This window comes from Poecilia reticulata, chromosome 3 (assembly GCF_904066995.2).
Source record: "Poecilia reticulata chromosome 3, P_reticulata-male-v2, whole genome shotgun sequence".
NCBI classification, from domain to species: Eukaryota; Metazoa; Chordata; class Actinopteri; order Cyprinodontiformes; family Poeciliidae; genus Poecilia; species Poecilia reticulata.
The window spans coordinates 11,115,709-11,135,254 of record NC_088832.1 but is presented as its reverse complement, the minus strand read 5'-3'; the positions used below and the strand labels follow the sequence as shown (position 1 = coordinate 11,135,254).

The following is a 19,546-nucleotide window of genomic DNA, read 5'->3' as shown; positions in this document are numbered from 1 at the left end:
TTAATTTGTATCTAAATGATAAAATTTTTTTGCAAGGTTGTGTATTTGTCTTTCAATGAATTTGCATAGAGCCTCTGCCACTCATGCTCCCAGTCGCAACTCCTTGCAGCAAGCAATTTACCATACTGTACGCTGACCTCGATTTGACAGTTTATCCAACTATCTTCCTGGAAGTCTCACATGCTTTACATTAGTTTTGTCCTTTAAGCATTACCAAGGCTTTTTCATACACGTTTACTGTGTATATTACAGTAAATATTCCAAATTTATCTGGGCGTCATTATCAAAATCCACTGCAAGGATTGAAAACTATGATGTTTTTTTTTTTTATCACATCATATAATTTGTAAATACAATAAATAAAAAAGTCAGTGCGTCATACGTTCTACTTATGTATCCAACCAGATTTTGCCGACGGTGCCTCGCGAAAGCGTTCAGGCTTCAAGCTTTTTCCTACTTTGCCTTATTGCAGCCACAAGCTTCCATGTTTTTGTTTGGGATTTTATGCAATAGATCAACACAAAGTAGTAAACAGTTATGAAGCGGGAAGAAATCTACTCAAATAGTTGCAATATTCTCACAAATATCTGAAAAGTGTGGCAGTGCACTTGTATTTACACTGACACACCTAAATAAAACCCAGTGCAAACAATTACCATTAGGGAACAGATTCCACATGTATGTGACATAACCTCAGTATCAGTCCAGTAGCTGTGTACTGTTCAATCAATCATCTGCTGGCAGAACTGCAAACCTACCAAGACATGGCAAGGAGAGCCAACAAGAAGTCCCTCGGGTAGGTGGCAGCATCATGCTGTGGACTAATCACACTCTACAAGAAGACGGATAAAACTAAATGCAAGGAAATCCTGGACGAAGACCTTTTGGAAACTTCAAAAGATGAAACTACGTTTTAGAACCCGGTCTGGGAACATAAAGTGCGTTTCTTTTGAGCGTCACGGTTGTTACTGCGCTAATCTAATCGGTGAGGACATGATCTCTAACTGGCTAAACGGTGACGCACTTTTCACTTGAGTTTTTCGCCATTATTGATTTTCTGTCAATGTTGTTGTATGCGGCAATGATAATAGCCCTACCCTAGAAAACATCTGTAAGTTGGGACCGCAAATGTTTTCATTCCTAGAAAACCTTGAACTTATGAAACAAAATACCAATCATTTTATTGCTGAAATCATAGTCTGGATCAAACAGGCAAAGGTTTGGAAATAACGTGTAATAAACCACAGCACCTCTTCATGAGCATCACGTACAAGATGCCAGACACAAAACAAACAAGCGTCTGAACACATTCCTGTTGCTGTCGTGTTTGCTTCACCACCATGCAGCTTGCTGCTCTCTCTTTTGTAAGGAAACTTCCAGTCCCATGACACAGTTTCCTGAGGTTACACCAAAATGCTGCCTATATGCTGGGGTTTACAGTTTTTTCTTTTTACAGTTTGTGCACACTTTCATTCTGACAATCTGAAGCAGACTGACTGAGTCTGGAGCTTAAAGGTATATTGGTTTAATTGTCCAGAAAGGTTTAAAAATGTGTTTCATCTCTGACTACAAAGTTGGACAACCAACTCCTCTGCAAAACCAAGTTTTGCAGAGGAGTTTAAATTAAGTTTTTCTTTTTAGATGTAGATAGTTAAAAACTATACCTAAAATATGTGTTGTATTGGTATATAATTTCCTTTTGAATGTAAAGTTTCTGAGATGCAGTTGAATTTTATCAAACGAAGCAACGCTTAGCCGTTGTTCGAGCTAAATCTGAAAGAAAAAGTAGAAATGTGAGAGTGCATGTTTGAGAGGATTGTTATACTGCATTCAGGGGCTTGTTTCAGCTGGTATTGTCACACAGTTCCTGTTCACGTTAGCTTGATGATACACATTTTCTTCTCTGCATTCAGTGTGGCAAGTCTCTGTGTCACTGTGATGGACTGGTGACCTGTCCGGGACGGACACCATCCCCCAAGAAGGAAGGCGGCAGCATCCATCTCCAATACGCCCTACCCTGCAGGGAGTGTTAAATGTAGCTTTGCAGAATCATCCATGCTTACTTTAAATGACACACACGAACTAAGCTGCACATTTTTACCCTGAGTGTAAGATGCAGTGCAAAAATCCCCAGCTGTATGTCAAATTGTCTTGAAACACGTGAAGCATCCTGCTGCAGGCTCTAATGTGTCTCAGCAAAATGAATAACGCTGTGTTTGTGTTTGATAAGGAGATGACTGAACGGGATAAGCATCAATAACCATGTAAGACAAAAAAATTTTTTATATGTACTCATTAAGTAATTACAAGCTATTTCGTCTTTGATCTGTTTCAGAGACTTTTATTAATTGATTTGTAAGAGTGAAATCATACACAGTGTATATGTTTCCCATTTCTGTCTAAAAAAATGGGTCATAATTTGCTTTGCATTGATTATATAAAACTAAAAAATCTAAGCACATCTGATTTCCAATGACGGTTACAAACATGGAGGAATGGGGGGATTTTCAACTGCCTCAGTGTAAGTTTATGGAATGCAACTAAAGTGTGAGTTATGGACAAATGTCCATATAAATGAGATGACGCACTTATACGGTTTCACAGAGTTTCACTATCTTCTCTATCTTCTCCTTGAACTCCAGGCGCTGTGAAGCCACAAGACATTTCTCCAAAGACGTTTCCTCAGTCCTCTCTCAATGGTTTGTTAAGGCTTCATGTGAAACTTTAACAAATCTTTCTTGTTTTATGCCAACAGAACTCTGTGTTTTCCAGCCGCTGTTATATAAGATGTAACTGCTATTTTTGAGAGTGGTACGGCTCTGTGAGTAATCAGCCTTGATTTGTTTTGAAAGGACACTTTTTTTTTTACTTCAAATATCAAATTAGTGCCATGCAGGACTCTCCCTGATATAAATGTCTCATAAACTTGAGGGATGTTATGTAAAATGACTTCATGTTTTACCCCAAATTTAGCAGGAAAAAAAAAAGTTAATTTGTTGTTTAGGTCAATTTAATTCAGTTCAATTTATTTCAGTGGTGCTTATTCACAACAAACATAACTGCAATCACTTTTACAAAAAAAAAATCCACTACATAGAAGTATACAATTTAATAACATAAAGTAGATAGATTAAAATATATTTATTCCAGCTGGACAAAACCTGGCAGTCAAATTTACTAATTATGCCTGGTAGGGAAATCCAGCCGACTGCATTGCGACGTTGACTAATTAAACATGAATGTAACCTTTCACTTACAAACACTGTAGAGTTTTAAAAATGAGCGAGCCATCTTCAAGCTTTTTACCTGCGTCAGACTTTTTTCAGCTTCTGTTTTTGTCTAATTCTTCTCCAACATCTGACCGCCATCTGCTGGCTGCTGTGTGAGGTTTTCCTTTTTATGATCAGTCTCAATGTCAATCTAATGGAGAACACATTGTTATAAAAAGTTTGGATGTCTTCTAAATAAAAATTGAAGAAAAAAATTGCTCTTAAAGTCTATTTTACACATATTGAAATTGAATATTTAGAACATCATGAGAGCAACAGTAAAAAACCAAAGGAACCCGAAATATAAGGAGCACTCAGTCAAAATCTTGTAGCTCAACTAAAGGGAGAATAAGAAAGTTTTGGAAGGATTTTTGCACCAAAATAGGGATCATATCAATTATGATCCCTCAATTATGATCCTCTCCTTGGGCTGCCACCTTATTGTGGTGGAGGGGTTTGAGTGTCCCAATGATCCTAGGAGCTATGCTGTCTGGGGCTTTATGCCCCTGGTAGGGTCACCCAAGGCAGACAGGTCCTAAGTGAGGAACCAGACAAAGCGCAGCCCGAAGACCCCTATGATGAATGCAAACTTTGGATTTCGTTTTCCCTCGCCCGGACGCGGGTCACCGGGGCCCCACTCTGGAGCCAGGCCTGGAGGTGGGGCACGATGGCGAGCGCCTGGTGGCCGGGCTTTTACCCACGGAGCCTGGCCGGGCTCAGCCCAAAGAGGAGACGTGGGTCCCCCTTCCGATGGGCTCACCACCTGTCCGAGGGGCCAAAGGGGTCGGGTGCATTGTGCTATGGGCGGCAGCCAAGGGAGGGGACCCTGGCGGTCTGATCCTCGGCTGCAGAAGCTGGCTCTTGGGACGTGGAACGTCACCTCTCTGGTGGGGAAGGAGCCGGAGCTAGTGTGCGAGGCTGAGAGGTTCCGGCTAGAAATAGTCGGCCTCACCTCGACACATGGCTCTGGTTCTGGAACCAGTCTCCTTGAGAGGGGCTGGACGTACTTCCACTCTGAAGTTGCCCACGGTGAGAGGCGCCGGGCTGGAGTAGGCATACTTGTTGCCCCCCATTTGGGCGCCTGTATGTTGGGGTTCACCCCGGTGAACGAGAGGGTAGCCTCCCTCCGCCTACGGGTGGGGGGACGGGTTCTGACTGTTGTTTGTGCTTACGGGCCAAACGGCAGTTCAGATTACCCACCCTTCTTGGAGTCCTTAGAGGGGGTACTGGAGAGTGCCCCTCCTGGGGACTCCCTTGTTCTACTGGGAGACTTCAACGCTCACGTGGGCAATGACAGTGAGACCTGGAGAGGCGTGGTTGGGAGGAACGGCCCCCCCGATCTGAACCCAAGCGGTGTTCTGTTGTTGGACTTCTGTGCTCGTCACGGATTGTCCATCACGAACACCATGTTCAGGCATAAGGGCGTCCATATGTGCACTTGGCACCAGGACGCCCTAGGCCGCAGTTCGATGATTGACTTTGTCATCGTGTCATTAGATTTGCGGCCGTATGTCTTGGACACTTGGGTGAAGAGAGGTGCGGAGCTGTCCACTGACCACTACCTGGTGATGAGTTGGCTCCGGTGGTGGGGGAGGAAGCCGGTCAGACCTGGCAGGCCCAAACGTGTAGTGAGGGTCTGCTGGGAACGTCTGGCGGAGTCCCCTGTGAGACGGAGCTTCGACTCTCATCTCCGGCAGAACTTCGAACACGTTCCGGGGGATTTGGGGGACATTGAGTCTGAGTGGACCATGTTCCGTACCTCCATTGCCGAGGCGGCCTATCGGAGCTGCGGCCGCAAGGTTGTTGGTGCCTGTCGAGGCGGCAACCCTCGAACCCGTTGGTGGACACCTTCGGTGAGGGATGCTGTCAAGCTGAAGAAGGAGTCCTACCGGGCCTTTTTGGCCTGTGGGACTCCAGAGGCAGCTGACGGGTACCGGCGGGCGAAACGGCATGCAGCTCGGGTTGTCGCTGAGGCAAAAACTCAGGCGTGGGAGGAGTTTGGAGAGGCCATGGAGACAGACTTCCGTACGGCTTCGAGGCGATTCTGGTCCACCATCCGGCGTCTCAGGAGGGGGAAGCAGTGCAGCACCAACACTGTTTATAGTGGGGATGGTGCGCTGCTGACCTCAACTCGGGACGTTGTGGGCCGGTGGGCGGAATACTTCGAAGACCTCCTCAATCCCACCAACATGCCTTCTGTTGAGGAACCTGAGCATGGGGACTCTGGGTTGGGCTCTCCAATCTCTGGGGACGAGGTCGCCGAGGTGGTCAAAAAGCTCCTCGGTGGCAGGGCCCCGGGGATGGATGAGATCCGCCCGGAGTTCGTTAAGGCTCTGGATGTTGCGGGGTTGTGTTGGCTTACGCGACTCTGCAATATCGCATGGACATCGGGGACAGTTCCCCTGGACTGGCAGACTGGGGTGGTGGTCCCCCTGTTTAAAAAGGGGGACCGGAGGGTGTGCTCCAATTACAGGGGTATCACACTCTTAAGCCTCCCTGGTAAGGTCTTTTCAGGGGTCCTGGAGAGGAGGGTCCGTTGGATAGTCGAACCTCGGATTCAGGAAGAGCAGTGTGGTTTTCGTCCTGATTGTGGAACACTGGACCAGCTCTACACCCTCAGCAGGGTCCTGGAGGGTGCATGGGAGTTCGCCCAACCAGTCTACATGTGTTTTGTGGACTTGGAGAAGGCGTTCGACCGTGTCCCTCGGGGGAGCCCCGGAGGAGCTGGAAGAAGTGGCTGGGGAAAGGGAAGTCTGGGCCTTCCTTCTGAAGCTGCTGCCCCCACGACCCGACCCCGGATAAGCGGAAGAAAATGGATGGATGGATGGATCAATTATGATCCCTATTTTGACCTTGGAAAACAGCTGTATGGATTGAATATTTAATCAAAAGGTATTAAGCAAAAACTTTTGTACAATGACAATAAAACTATCTAATCAAATGTTGGCAAATACAAACACAATTTTACAGATCAGTTAGGTAGGGAATATTAACAATTTGGCAACACAGTCAGCAAAAGGTTCAATTGACAGAATTCAAAGGAGAGCTGGTGATTTCAGAAATGCTGAAATCCCCTGCAGTGTACATGAAGGGATGATAACAAAACCTGTCCAGTAAAAATAACATACTGAAATTAATAGAGAGAACAAATTGATCATGTGACATTGTGGTTTTGTAACAACCAAGAAAATAAACACAAGCAGCAGGACTCCATGGAGATTTACTGATAAAGACAACATAGGGGGTTCTTCTTCTAAAACGATGTTCATTCCGCTTATATGGTAAATTGCTGCTTCGTGTTGGACTGGATCGTGAACGCACCACCTGCGGGCTATAACACTTTTTAATGACAGTAACCTAACATATACACTTGCAGCATAAATAAATTCAAACAAACGCACGCACACACACTGTATTCCGTTCATAAGACCAGTTTGTCACAAAAACTAAATTTGTCAAGCCTTTACTTCATTTGTAATTTGTTTGTTTTCTAACCTGCACTCCTGGCCAGAAGGTGGAGCTACTGCGCCGTTCAGCTACTCGCTGACCAGTGTAGAATAAAAGAAGGAGGAAGAAGAAGAAGAACAGAAGCAGGCGAGAACAACAACTTTTGGAAAAGATGGAAGACACTCAACCTCGACAAGTAATGAAATATGCTTGCAGTTAATATAGATTTGTACCTCAAGAGTAACATGCTTCACTCCCGAGTTAGCCTCAATCAGTAGCTAGATAAATATTACTCCAATAAAGGTGCATTTGCACCAAGTCGTGGTTGCTTATTGTACTGCCTGCTCTTCAACGTGTTGCCTAACTATTGTAAATGTGGATGGTTTGTATCATTCTGAAGCTTTTCTGCGGCGCACTATTAATTTGCGCAGATTTCTGCATTCTAAATAACATGCGTCCATGCGTGGTGTATGGGGTTCTGTTTTTGGCGACCAGGCATTTCGCATTTCATTCAAAGCACTTGTGGTCACCAAGTTTTGCTAATTGCTAATGTAGACACATCATCTTTTTTCGTTTTCTTTTTTAAAGCTTCATGTAACCATCCAAAGAGGAATGACCTTCCCGATTGTGGAGAAATGCATGACCTGCTGCTTCCCAGGCCTGTATCACTGTCCCTTTTGCACACCGGCCTTCTTCAAGCCTGCGAAGCGCTCCAAAGTCATGCTCCATTTAGAGTATCACCTGAAAAGAGCCTGTCATGTTGGAGGTAATCTTCTTTTCTCCTTTCAAGGGAGTAAATGAACATATTTTACAGTACTTTATCAACACTCTCTTTTGTCGGTTTGTTTTTAAGAGTACACAATCCATAAATGTGGACTGGACTGTGCCAAACGACCACACTACCATTGTCTGTACTGCATAGCCATGCTGGGAAGCAAGCACGATTTCAACAAACACATCGAGTTCTGCCAAGAGATGCAAAAGAACCACGACGACCCACAGGATGGGGCTTCACTAGTTAACAGAGCCAAAAAACTGACTGATGGAGAGAAAGCTGTTTCCTCATTTTTCATGGTAAGAAAATGATGTCAGCCAATGCTCTGGCAACTTCTGATTGATCAGTTGGACTCCTAAGATGTTGCATTCAATGTTTGTCAGTATCACTTCAAATTGTTAGTCTTTTCATTTTGGTGGAAATGTCTCTGCAGGAGATCCATGATAGCGAGAGTGAAGACATGGCTCTGGATTCCCTGAGCAGAGCGGAGCAGGAAGGGCGCAGCAATATGTTGGGCATGGCGATCGGCGAGGATGCTGCAGAGAAAGAGGGAACGTTTGGTCAGCTGGCCGTGACCAAACGGGACAAAATGTTGCAAGTGAACTTGGAGAAACCTCAAGACTGTGACGAGTTCTACTTCATGAACCTGGTGAAAATGTTCAAAAAGTTGAGTCCCTCAAAGAAGACCGAGGTCAGGATGAAAATCGAGAGGGTTCTGTTTGAAGCAGAGTTCGTGTAGAAATGTGACATTTCTCGTTGATCTCGAGAAGAAGACGCGAGTTAGCTTCATTGCTGCACATGATTGGAGTCATTGGATCTGTTAGTGCAGGAATATTTTGCTTCTAACAGCGTTTTTTTTTTTTTTATTGGCCCAGGCTACTTCCTCCTAAACCTTTTACTGTCAAAAATCCAGTTAATCACTGGAGTACTTGCTGGAGGCTCATTTTGGTATCAAAAAATGCAAAATCTCAGCAGTCAAGGCAAAAATCTTAACTGCTTCCATGTGCAAACACTTTACGGCACTACATACGCTGCCAAAGTGAGATTTGCATTTCACAACCGTTTTCAAATTTCATGCCACTTTAGACTTATAAAAACATCAAGATTGTTATACTTCGAATGGGAATAACTTCAAAATACACAAGGGCTTCGAAACCTGGCAGCCTCAAGGGTGAAGGGAGATTTTCTTACACTAAGCATCTGTTTGCACTGCAAAGTGGTTTTCCCCCCCAAGCATAAAATGTCACACTTGTGAGAGGTGAAAGCTGTCATAACAGGAGATATAAGATCTGTACTGTTCACTGCAGAGAGATGGTCCTTAATTGAATATTTGTGCACCAGAGAGTGAAGATTGACCCTCACATACTCAGTTGCGGGACAAATCTATTACTGCTGTTCCTTTAACGGCTGCACCAGTTATTATCAAGCAGCTGTTTGTCCAACCTGAATGTTTTTCATTCAAAGTAACTTCCTAACATGACTCAACTCAAACCATTTTCAATGTTTTATGTTTAACGGTAACCTTGGGTGTTTCTGTGTGTCACTGCAGCATGTCAAAGGTTGTATTGACTTAAAAATGGTTAAACAATGGATTTATTCATAATTCTAAAAATCTTCTCATACCATAAAGATCACCAAATGTGTGAATATGTTTTTACTTTTCATTTATTATTTTTTTTTTTTAGATTTGTATATATGGATTTGCTTTTTTTTTTTTTTTGGAATTACCTTACAAAATTAGAAAAATCTGCAGAACATCAAGTCTAACACCTTATACACATATAGAGGGGTGATTACATTTCTGCAGAATGAAATCATGCATTAAACACATGCAGGACTGACTTAATTTCTGTTAAGATTAGTTCATTTCGAGGTTAGTTTTTGAGGCAATAAGTGTAAAAGAACATACAAGTGAGACTCCTGAAATAAATTGCAAAGTTTCACTTGGCTACCTTGGTTTCAGCGTTGCTTTTTGGTGATGAGCCCCTTACACTGCTGAGGTCCTGAGGAAGCAGCCTCCACCGCTCCATGACTCATCGCAATTCATTATCCCCAGGAAGGAATAGGATTCAAATCGCCAGGCAATGACAGTTGGGTGACACATTTCAAAACACATGCACAGCACACACCCGAAGAGTTTATATTTAACATTTATTAACAATCTTAGTTCCAGACCAACAAGGAGTTCAAAAAAACTGAACAATCTTTTTTTGTTTTTGAATATTTTCAATATATTTCGTGTTTGTTGTACATATCACATTAAAGCAGTTACAAACAGAAAATTATGTAAATGACAAAAACCATCAATCGAGAAACCAATTCTGCTATCTAATGTTGGATATCCTATTTTTCTGGGGCAAAAATACCAACAAAAAAAAATACTCGCACTATGTTTCACAACTCCTCAAATATTTTTGCAAGTTTTGCATAAGTCGGAGATCGCCAAAATGGAGCCTAGCATTTGTTCTCTGCATACTGTTAAAAACCATGTCAAATCCTTTCAGGCTGTAAATTACCCAAATGAAAGACATTTATATATATATATACATGTATATATATACACGGTCCAAAGCTATTAAAATTAGAACTAATCAAATAAGTGCTTTGTAATTCCCCAAAAGGCTGGAATGTCAATTAATGTAGCCATGTAAACATAAAAAAAGTCACTAACGAGAAAGTGCTATGAGTGTTAATGTCCAAACTACTCGGGAGATGTCGTCTCCATAGAGCGTCAGCAAGATGAGATCCACGTTCCGTGGAAGAAACGGACGAGGGAAGATCAGCGGTTTAGTCATCGCAGCCCAGCAGCTCCATGCGTAGAGTGATGCGCTCGTGCCATTCCCAGGGAACGACTCGGACGTACTGAGCGTAGAACGGCGGCTCGAACACGTTCTTCTTGTGGGAGTTGTTGTCGATGTTTCCCTGGAAAATCTGCAGATAAGAGTTCAAACCAAACTTTTAAGCATCAAGCAAAAATAACTGCTCAGGTTTTTAAGGTAAACACTTGAGGAAGCCGATGTATTATGATCAAGCTGAAACAGAAGTTTCATAAAAGTTAAACCCTTATCAGACTGAGCAGCAACATCTGTCTAAAAGCTCACGACCAGACAGGTGTTTCAGAAGAGAAGATTGAAATTCAGAAATCAGAAAAGAACACCTATAATATTTATGTAAATGTAACTATATTTACAGCAATAATTAAAAAGCTTAAAGCAGCTGAAACAGGGTGCATTTTTTCTGTTTCTTTACACATCTTTACCAAAGGTGCCAATATTAGTGATAGATTTACAGAACAAAAATGTGTTATGGAAAAACATTTCAAGTATTTATACACGTCTGACCTGATCACTGCCAGTGTTTCCATCTATAACGACGCTCCAAGACTCTCCGTCATTGCTGTATGCGACTTTAAACTCTGAAACAAACTGCACCACCCCAAAGTCCTTGGCACCCTGAGTGATGATGCCTGTGAGCTGTTTTGTTTTACCAAGATCCACCTAAGGAGCGAGCAGAAGAATAAAGAAAACACAGTAAGATTTTTTCCGATTAAACTGGATTCAAAGGCACCGACCATCAAACCAACATCGATCGCTGAATTTTTTTTATTAACCTGGATCCACTCGGAGCGATTGTTTTGAGCGGGAGACCAGGCGTTCGTCTTTCCCGCCTTGTCCAGCCGGGCGAACTGAGGGTGCCAGGTGAAGGTATCGATCCCCCACGTGCGGTAAGTGCTAGAGGCTGAAAGCTGATCATCTGAGATGAGTCGAGATTTCATTCCCAGGGTCTCGGAGCAACCTGCCGTGTTTGAATAAACTGTGAATCCGAAGCAAAACGAAAAAAAGAAAAAGAAATACGGGATGGGGAAGGGGGTGTGTTGGGAAAATAAAGTGAAAGAGCAGAAAAGAGAGGAAAAAGAAAGTGAATACACCCAGAAGAAGAGGAGAATCAACTTTATCCAGCTTTTAAAGGTCCCGCCGCAGATGATTTCAACCAATCTGACACCATGTCGTTATAAAAAAGAAAGCAGGAATCAAAAGAGGTAAAGAGAGAGTAGCAAAACGCAGATCATGAAGAGAACAAAATTACTAAAACCTGTTTACATTTACTCTGTTTTCCTGAAAAGATTTTCAGTCATTGCAGTTTTACACCATCTTCACAGGCCCGCATTTTACAAAGCAGATCAATGAAATATGTAACCATTTCCCGCTTGTTTACCATTTAGCTCACAGCCCACCAGCTCCATGCGCAGGGTGCAGGCCTTGCGACAGACGACGGGAATGATGCGTATGTACTGCGCCACGATGGGAGGGTCAAAAAGGTTGGTCTTAGTGCTGTCGTTGTCAGCATTCCCCACAAAAACCTGCCGCCCACAAACACAAGGAGGAATAGAAAGAATTGAGTTCGCTGAAGGAAATGAGAAATAAATGGTAGTTTTGCTAAACAAAACTACCTTGTCTCTTCGTATGCCGTCTCCTTTGTAGGTGACGTAGCTGATTCCATCCAGGCTGCTGGCCACTTTGAAGGCCTTGATGAATTCTGCTGCGCCCATGCGGCTGGCTCCCTGGGTGATGATGCCCGTCAGACGCATCTTCTTCTGCATGTTAATCTGAAGACAAACTGTGATTACACCGAAGGCTCATTGTCCCACGCCTGAAAGCCTTCACCTTCACTTGTCTCACCTCAATCCAGGGGTTCCTGTCGTGGCTGGCTGACGTCCAGGCATTGACAATGCCTTGGTTGTTGAGTCGGGCCAACTCGGGACCCCAGCGCTGCAAACCCAGAACACCATAGTGCACAGAGGACGCAGAGATCTGGGACTCCTCAATGGCTCCTCCTTCCATACCCAGCAGGGTAATGCAACCTAGGATGAAAACATCAACTTAGCTTCACAAATTATATTTCTCTTCCTCAGAGCTTACGCTTGATTAATTGTCTTTTTCTTTTTTTTAAATGCAGAAAGTGTAACTGGTGAGCATACGTAGCTGGCACTGCTTCCCGACATACGGAGACGGGCATTGGCAAGTGTAGTCCCCGTCGAGATCCCGGCAGGTTCCTCCATTTCTACAAGGATCTTTGGCACAGTCATTCACATCTGGAAAAAAACCAATAACACAGCAAGAAAATATTCAACACAGAAAAACTATGATAATTGTCAGACATTTGATGCAGTGAGTGGTTAGGACAATTACAACTGGAATAAATGATGTTCATTTCATCCCCAGTAGAAACACAACATGTCTGCAGTTACATCCTGTGCCAAAATTTCTACGCAATGCACCCAAATCTCCACAAGATGGCACTCTTACACGGCAACTAGAGGAGCGACGACGCCATGAAACTCTCTGTAGAGACTTCATTTTGGTAGCGATGGAGGCCGTTGTTTACACCCTCTTCGCTGCTTACCCGGTGAGTAAACAAACAGGTGTTCTGGTCACATGTTTCAGGAAAGCAGCTCACAGGTCAGAACAACCCAAACAACCCTTGCTACAGACAGATGGGTCAGTGGCACATGAGTGACTTCAACCACGACAGACAGATTACGCTGACCTGGAAGCCTGAACGTCTGGACTGAGAACCCATTCCAACCGAACCAGGTCGTTGTACACAAATGGATCTGCTCCGAACTAAAACGACCCACTGAATCACAGTCTACAGATGCATGCAGGCATGTTTTATGAACATAAAGTTACTTTCTGCTTATGCTTCATTTCTTGAACTCTACTTCTATTGGTTGCTTATGCCTTGCATGTGGGACTATGTCCAAGGCTGGCAAGTAATTCTCACAAAAAGAGACATGAGTAACTATGGCTGTTATTGGATCATTGAACTTAAGTCTTCCAAAAGCACATAACGCTAACTATTGTTTTTGTTTTGATCATGTCCTAGTAACAGTAGTGATGGCAACGGAACAATAAACAATGCGTGAAGTACAAAGAGCCGGAACTGGCAAAAAAAAAAAACAAACAAAAAAAAACTGTGTAGTCAGAAATTAAAAAGGTTTATTCAACTGCTATTAATTCAAGCTGTAATGCCAACAACACTAGTCTGTTCTCTACAACACTGTCCAGCCCTTACTATAAAGTTGATTGGTTATTAATAAATCCTACTTTCTGTATGAGTCTTAATTTCTAGACGAATCAAGACTGGAACTCACAAGATTGGGCTAATGTGGCAAATTAAACAGTAACAGATATTATCTTTAAAATAAAATTCATTCACTAAAAAAGTGAAAAGTATGTGGCTGTAATACTTTCTGCATGCTAAAATTTTGACATTTCTTTTTATCACCATGGGGCAGTTCTTTTGATCCAATGGGTTGAATGTTAACGAGGATGTAAAACTCCAAAGTCCTGGTCTGTGTGTTTTGTAGCTCAGTGTGGTATTCTGGGAGAGCCCTGCAGAGGATAGTGAGGGGAGCTGTGGTTATCACAGTGTCCCTGCCCTCTATCTAGATCTATTTCAAAGATACCTCATCAGACATTCCTCACACCCCATCAATACACTTTCTGAACCCCTGCAAGGCAAATGTTACAGCAACACCAGAAAATGACAACTGTTTTTCTTCTATGCAATAAAATAAGCATCCAATAACATATTTTATTCATGTTGCTGGCAAGGTGTGCCAATATTAAAACCTAACATTAACTGTAACTGCCCCCATTCGCCCTAACACCCAGAGGATTTCAAACTAAAGCAGACAACATTTGACGTTATGCCAGGTGACTTTGTTTTGGTTTTATTCCTGTAAATGCTAAGAGGATTGGTCACAATTTAGAAACAAATGTGTGAGTAGCTGCAACATCACTGGCTCAGAGCAGCTTACATGCTTTACAAATGATCTGGCTGAGAAACAGACACCAAAATAGGTTAGCGTATGGTGCCATGTAAAACTATTTATATCCCTTAAACCTATTCACGTTTCATTACAACTATACACACTGGCAAGACTTTTAGGGTGTATTTCCAACAGGTTTGCACATCTAATGTCTGACATTTCTGCCTGTTGTTCTTTCCAAAATATCTCAAGCTCAATTAGGCTGAATGGGAGGCTATTCCAATAAACCGTACTATTGCTGAATGTCCAGGGTTGTTATCCTGCTCAAAACTGAATTTCCCCTCCACTCATTTGCAGCCTCTAACAAATTACTGTTATGTATTTAGCTTCATCCTTCCTCCCTGACCCTGCTGAAAAACCAATAAACACACCATGCTGAAGCCTTTGCCATGTTGTATAATGTGTTTGGATTGTTCGTTTACTTTAAAACTTTAAAATGAGTGCTGCTTTGAATGATGAGAGGAAAAAGGTTATTATTTTTATTTTCTTTTAGGAGTTCAACAGTCTTGCCCCACTCTGCCAAAAGGTCCAGATTCATGGAAAACATGACTAACCCTTGTCCTCTGCAGACTCTACCAACTGAGCTGTGGATCCTTGCAGCTGCTTTCATCATTATTATTCAACCTTTTTCTGGGTATTGGAATAAAGCGGATTACAATAAAAATGACCAGAAATGCTTACGTTTTAAGTCCATGCTATGATTTTATCTATTCGGGTTAGATGGGACAGGTTTGACCAGTTCAAACAACAAAGTTGCTTTGCAATCTATTAGGTCAGACAGTGGGCTTTGTGGGAGGCTCATTCACTAAAGTATCTCATCAGTAAAGCAATAGAACCTCTGGAAAAAATTAAATATAAATAGTTCTACAGTTTTGAGTATTTTCTTGAGTTTTTCCTTCATGTGTGTTTTCAAAGTATCCCTTTTTTTCCCACAAATAAAACATCTGTTTCTACAGTAATTGCATGCCAAGATGGTAATTGAAATTCTTCATGAGTTTGGGTCAAGCTTAAGCACAAATAGATGAAGTGTTGACCCTGAGAGGAGGACATCTGAATGCTAAGAGACTTAGAGTGGGCTTTCACTGATTAGCCAAACAAAAACACCACAGAATCCCACTGAATGAGACCTTTTCATGCATCTCCTGAGCAGGCACATCTCTTTCACTGCTGATGTTGTGCTAGCACTCCGAGAAGATCTCAATGAACGGCAATGTGCAGCCTTCGCTTCATACTGCACTATTTTAGTTTTTTTGCACCAAAAGTTAATATTCATTTCACTTGCACAACAAGTTTTTCTTTTTTATTACAAATGCTTTTCAGTGTCTTCCTAAAAAACAGAGGATCCATGCCAGTACTAGGTAGTTTAAAAGCCCTTCAAATATCTCAAGGGAAAGCAAAAACCAACTCTGGAGTTGTAATGCCAATCTAAAGTAGCGAGCGAAGGAAAGGCAGCTGCAACTTACTAATCTGGCAGTGCGCTCCTTCAAAGCCGGGCTGGCACTTGCAGACGTATTCGTTGAAAACATCCCCTCGTCTGGTCGGAGCGATGACCTCGCAGGAGCCGTCATTCCTACACGGGTTAGGACTACACGGTCCTGGAGGAAGGAGAACGGGTAAAATCTCTTAAGTCTTTTGCCACACATGGGTTCACGAGCAGAACTCGCCCTCGCTACTCTACCTGTCTCCGTCAGGTTACAGGTGTCTCCACCAAAGCCGTCTGCACAGATGCAGATGAAAGGATCCTCTCCCACTCCTGTCACGCACGTCGCTCCATTGTGGCAGGCGTTCACCTCGCAGTAGTCACCTTAAACATGAGAAGGAGATCGGACAACGTGAGGATTAGAACTGGCAGAGAAAACAATTCGCAAACAATGATCATAAAATAAAAAATTACAACATATGCTGCTGCTACTGGTTGCTCTAGTTTTGGTGCATTTATTAAAGAGAAACAAATGGGATATTTTACGACTTAGTACTATAATCCTACTGCTTGCATAATGTTCTTGCTTTGAAGTTGCTATCTTCTAGGTTTGCTGTAACTTGCCTGCATAACAACAACAGCAAAAAAACCTAGGGACCAAAACTATGAATGTTAAGAAATGGTGTCTGACTCACTTAATAACACAGAAACAAGCCAAAGTGTTTCTATTCTTAGAAATACTTTTTAAGCAACCTCGCCTGATCTCAAATTGGCCATAAGATTTTCCCATGACGATGGATTTAGTAAAAGTTTTGAAGTGCCAAAACTGATCGCAGCCCATTGTGCTTCATTTATGTGAAACTCATAATAAAAGAAGACAATAAAAAAGCATTGATAACATCATTTTCAACCTTTCTGTCGGGGGGAGTGTTTAATTAAATGCTATCAGCAGAGGCAACACAATGCCACGTGCAACAGAGCAGTAACTGCAAAACAGGGTTATGCTGTTCCAAAACTAAAAGCAAAAGGATTACAGAGATTAAATATTTAGCTGATTTCGGTCACCAGGCAATTTCTCAAGTCATCTCTACATTTTTTTAACCTGTAAGTGTTTATATTACAGGTTAAGTGAAGTTCCTGTAAATCTAAACAGGAACTTTACCTGTTTTTATCTGAAGTTCGGATTAAGTAATACACAAACAGTCAGAAACAGATTTAGTCACAGAGTTTGCACACACACACATGCACACACACACAAGGAATATTTGACTTGCAGTGATTGGTCACTTCATTTCTTTTCATTCCTTGAAAAGACAAAACTGATCCAGAAACAAGGTTGTCCTGATCTGTGGCCTGATGTGCTTTATTTTAAGATATGTTATTTATTTTGTAAATGAAGCCAATAATTACGGAAAAATTGCGTGTACGCACTAAAAGGCGAGAAAAACATTTCAAAGCTCGACACATTGACTGAGTCTACAAGACACCACAAAGACCCTGTAGTTTCAACTGATTAAAAAAAAAAACCCACAGGAAATTAAACATAAAAATTACAATAGACAAAAATGTGTAGACAGGTATGAATAAATAATCATAACTTTTAGATATTTAAATATTTGTAAATAGTTTAGTTCGCCTCTGCGAACCCGTCAGAGACGACCGACTCTGTTTATCCTCAGGATTAGGATCTAGTGGGATTAGCTGGGTTGGACAGAAGCATGCAGTTCCTTCAGGACTCTGAGCAGTTACACAACATTTCAGTGCCGCGGCTCAGGAGAAGCCGAGGATACACCTGACCAACATGTGGCTGATGAGCAAGGGCGCATATGAGAACATGACGGCGAAAGAGGTCGATTCTTCGAGTAAGCCAAAGCACCTGGTGGCCACAAAGCTGACCAGCACATTGTAATTCCTTCAGGTCAGCGGCACATCCGCAGGCTGGCCAGAAGTTAGGTGAGAGGTCAGCTGGCTCCTGCTTGTTCCAGACAGGAGCACATATGGTGTTATTTCCTGCACCATCTGCACAACCTCCGACATCAGAAAGCAGTCACAGAAATGTAAACACTACAAAATAAAAGAGCAAAACAGGAAATATATTTTCTGTTTGCGCATATCTTTGCCAATGGAAAGTGCCTTGGGTCACTCTTTACTTGTTTCTATTTAGCATACAAAACACATGTTCTTTCTAATGCTGCAGTGCTCTTTATGGATTTTCTTGAACTTCTTTGGCTGCTGAATATAAGCAATACCAGTGTTGAACCTACACAACACATTATCAATGGATCAATTTAAATGAAATCTTTAAATGCTTTGTTATTATCACATAAGGGAAACATGTCCCCACCCTAATACCAAAAACAACACAGTTTGGCAAAAAAAAAAGCTGATTAGCAGAAACATTTAACGTGTTAGTGCCATTTTTATGCTGTCAACATAACTTTGAGATCTTTCTTACTGTTAGATTGTTTTGTTTTTGTTTTATCTACTCCATTTGTTCTCTACTTGCTCTCTTTCATGATTTATTGAAACTACACTGATCAATATATCATCATGTTCAGAGGTAGGGACGGAAAAAAAAGAGTTTAAAAAAACTGTCAATGTCAAAATAACAACAAAAAAACTGAAGAAATACTTATTGTGGGCTTTTCTTGAAAGATCACAAGTTTAGTAGCAGACTGTACGGACATAGGGGGATGAATCATAATGTTTGCACAGCATTGTGTAGCCTGCAGTGTAATGCCAATGGCGCATAATACAAACCACACAACTCCAGTGCCAGCCTTTATTTAACCAACCGGTTTCCTACAAAAAAAACAACAAAAACCTCTGCACAAAATAGACCTGAGTAATAACAGTGGTGCGTGTAATAACAGAGTTAAGTCACATTTAATGATCATTCATACATGACAATAATAACCTGGTAGCTAAAGGAAGGATTTAACTTGTGTATCAATTATAATTTAGCCTCATTCAGCAAAACGTCTGAAAAAAACTATTGTTTTCATTCATTAATTTCATATACTAATACCTTGGCTTATAGGCTACAAAAACAGGAAGCAAACAGACTCATTTTTTTTATTATTATTATTATTTTTTTACTCTATTGAAAAATATTTTATCTCGACGGAAAAAGGAGAACATGTTACGATGGGAAAAAAGCTCTGACGGAGTCTACATTCAGTTGCAGAAAGGTTCCTATGAGCCAACACCCAAAAGCTATAAAATCTTACGAGAAGTTTTGAAGACAGTAAATCTGATTTGAGACGTGTCGTTTCAGATTTATGGAGAAGACTTACCTCTGGCTGAACACGCGCAAAGCAGCAGAAGGAAGGATCCTAAAGCCGCTGTAGTTATATTACCTGTAGCTTTCATAATTGCTTTTTTCCCCCCCTTACTATGTTTGTTCCGATGAGTTTTGTTGGGTTACAGCTCTGCGCGTCACCCTTAATTCAACAAGCGCTGCTTTAAAGTGCTGTCGGAAATATCAGCATTCAGACGGACTAGCTACTCCAGCGAGAGACCTGGGATCTTTTTTCTGATTGGCTAATTCCCGGTAGAGTTGACGTCATTGTGACATAGTACTGGGAGCTTGGAAGAGGAAAAAGTCCAATATTTTTTCAGATTTTTTGCCTATTATTTCCAACATTATTTCTGTTTAAGAAATTCTTTAAAAAAAGGGAATCCTCCAGAATCGTTTCTCTGCAACATGTGATCATAAATTACAATCACTGACATCAATTCTACTACAAGTCCAGTGGCGCCACCATGGGGGGACCAGGAGGGTCAGTATGCACCATTAT

The 19,546-nt window shown here is 42.0% G+C and overlaps 2 protein-coding genes across 3 annotated transcripts; one reads left to right on the top strand and one right to left on the bottom strand.

Moving 5' to 3' along the window:
- The first annotated feature begins 6,773 nt into the window (after positions 1 to 6,773).
- Positions 6,774 to 9,440, top strand: LOC103462094 (uncharacterized). The gene is made up of 4 exons (XM_008404617.3): positions 6,774 to 6,912; positions 7,305 to 7,482; positions 7,570 to 7,790; positions 7,925 to 9,440. The coding sequence occupies exons 1-4, from the start codon at positions 6,889 to 6,891 to the stop codon at positions 8,228 to 8,230; spliced, it is 729 nt and encodes a 242-aa protein (XP_008402839.1). The 5' UTR covers positions 6,774 to 6,888; the 3' UTR covers positions 8,231 to 9,440.
- Positions 9,441 to 9,623: 183 nt separating this feature from the next.
- Positions 9,624 to 19,248, bottom strand: LOC103462095 (lactadherin-like). 2 transcript variants are annotated; one of them, XM_081605067.1, is made up of 10 exons: positions 19,043 to 19,248; positions 16,005 to 16,130; positions 15,790 to 15,921; positions 12,470 to 12,583; positions 12,171 to 12,352; positions 11,942 to 12,097; positions 11,707 to 11,851; positions 11,102 to 11,286; positions 10,833 to 10,988; positions 9,624 to 10,422 (listed from the first exon to the last, which is right to left on the bottom strand). In XM_081605067.1, the coding sequence occupies exons 1-10, from the start codon at positions 19,116 to 19,118 to the stop codon at positions 10,279 to 10,281; spliced, it is 1,416 nt and encodes a 471-aa protein (XP_081461193.1). In that variant the 5' UTR covers positions 19,119 to 19,248; the 3' UTR covers positions 9,624 to 10,278. The 2 variants fall into 2 exon arrangements, with proteins under 2 accessions (XP_081461193.1, XP_008402840.1); XM_008404618.3 differs by having other exon boundaries at positions 11,102 to 11,304; positions 19,043 to 19,246.
- Positions 19,249 to 19,546: the final 298 nt, after the last annotated feature.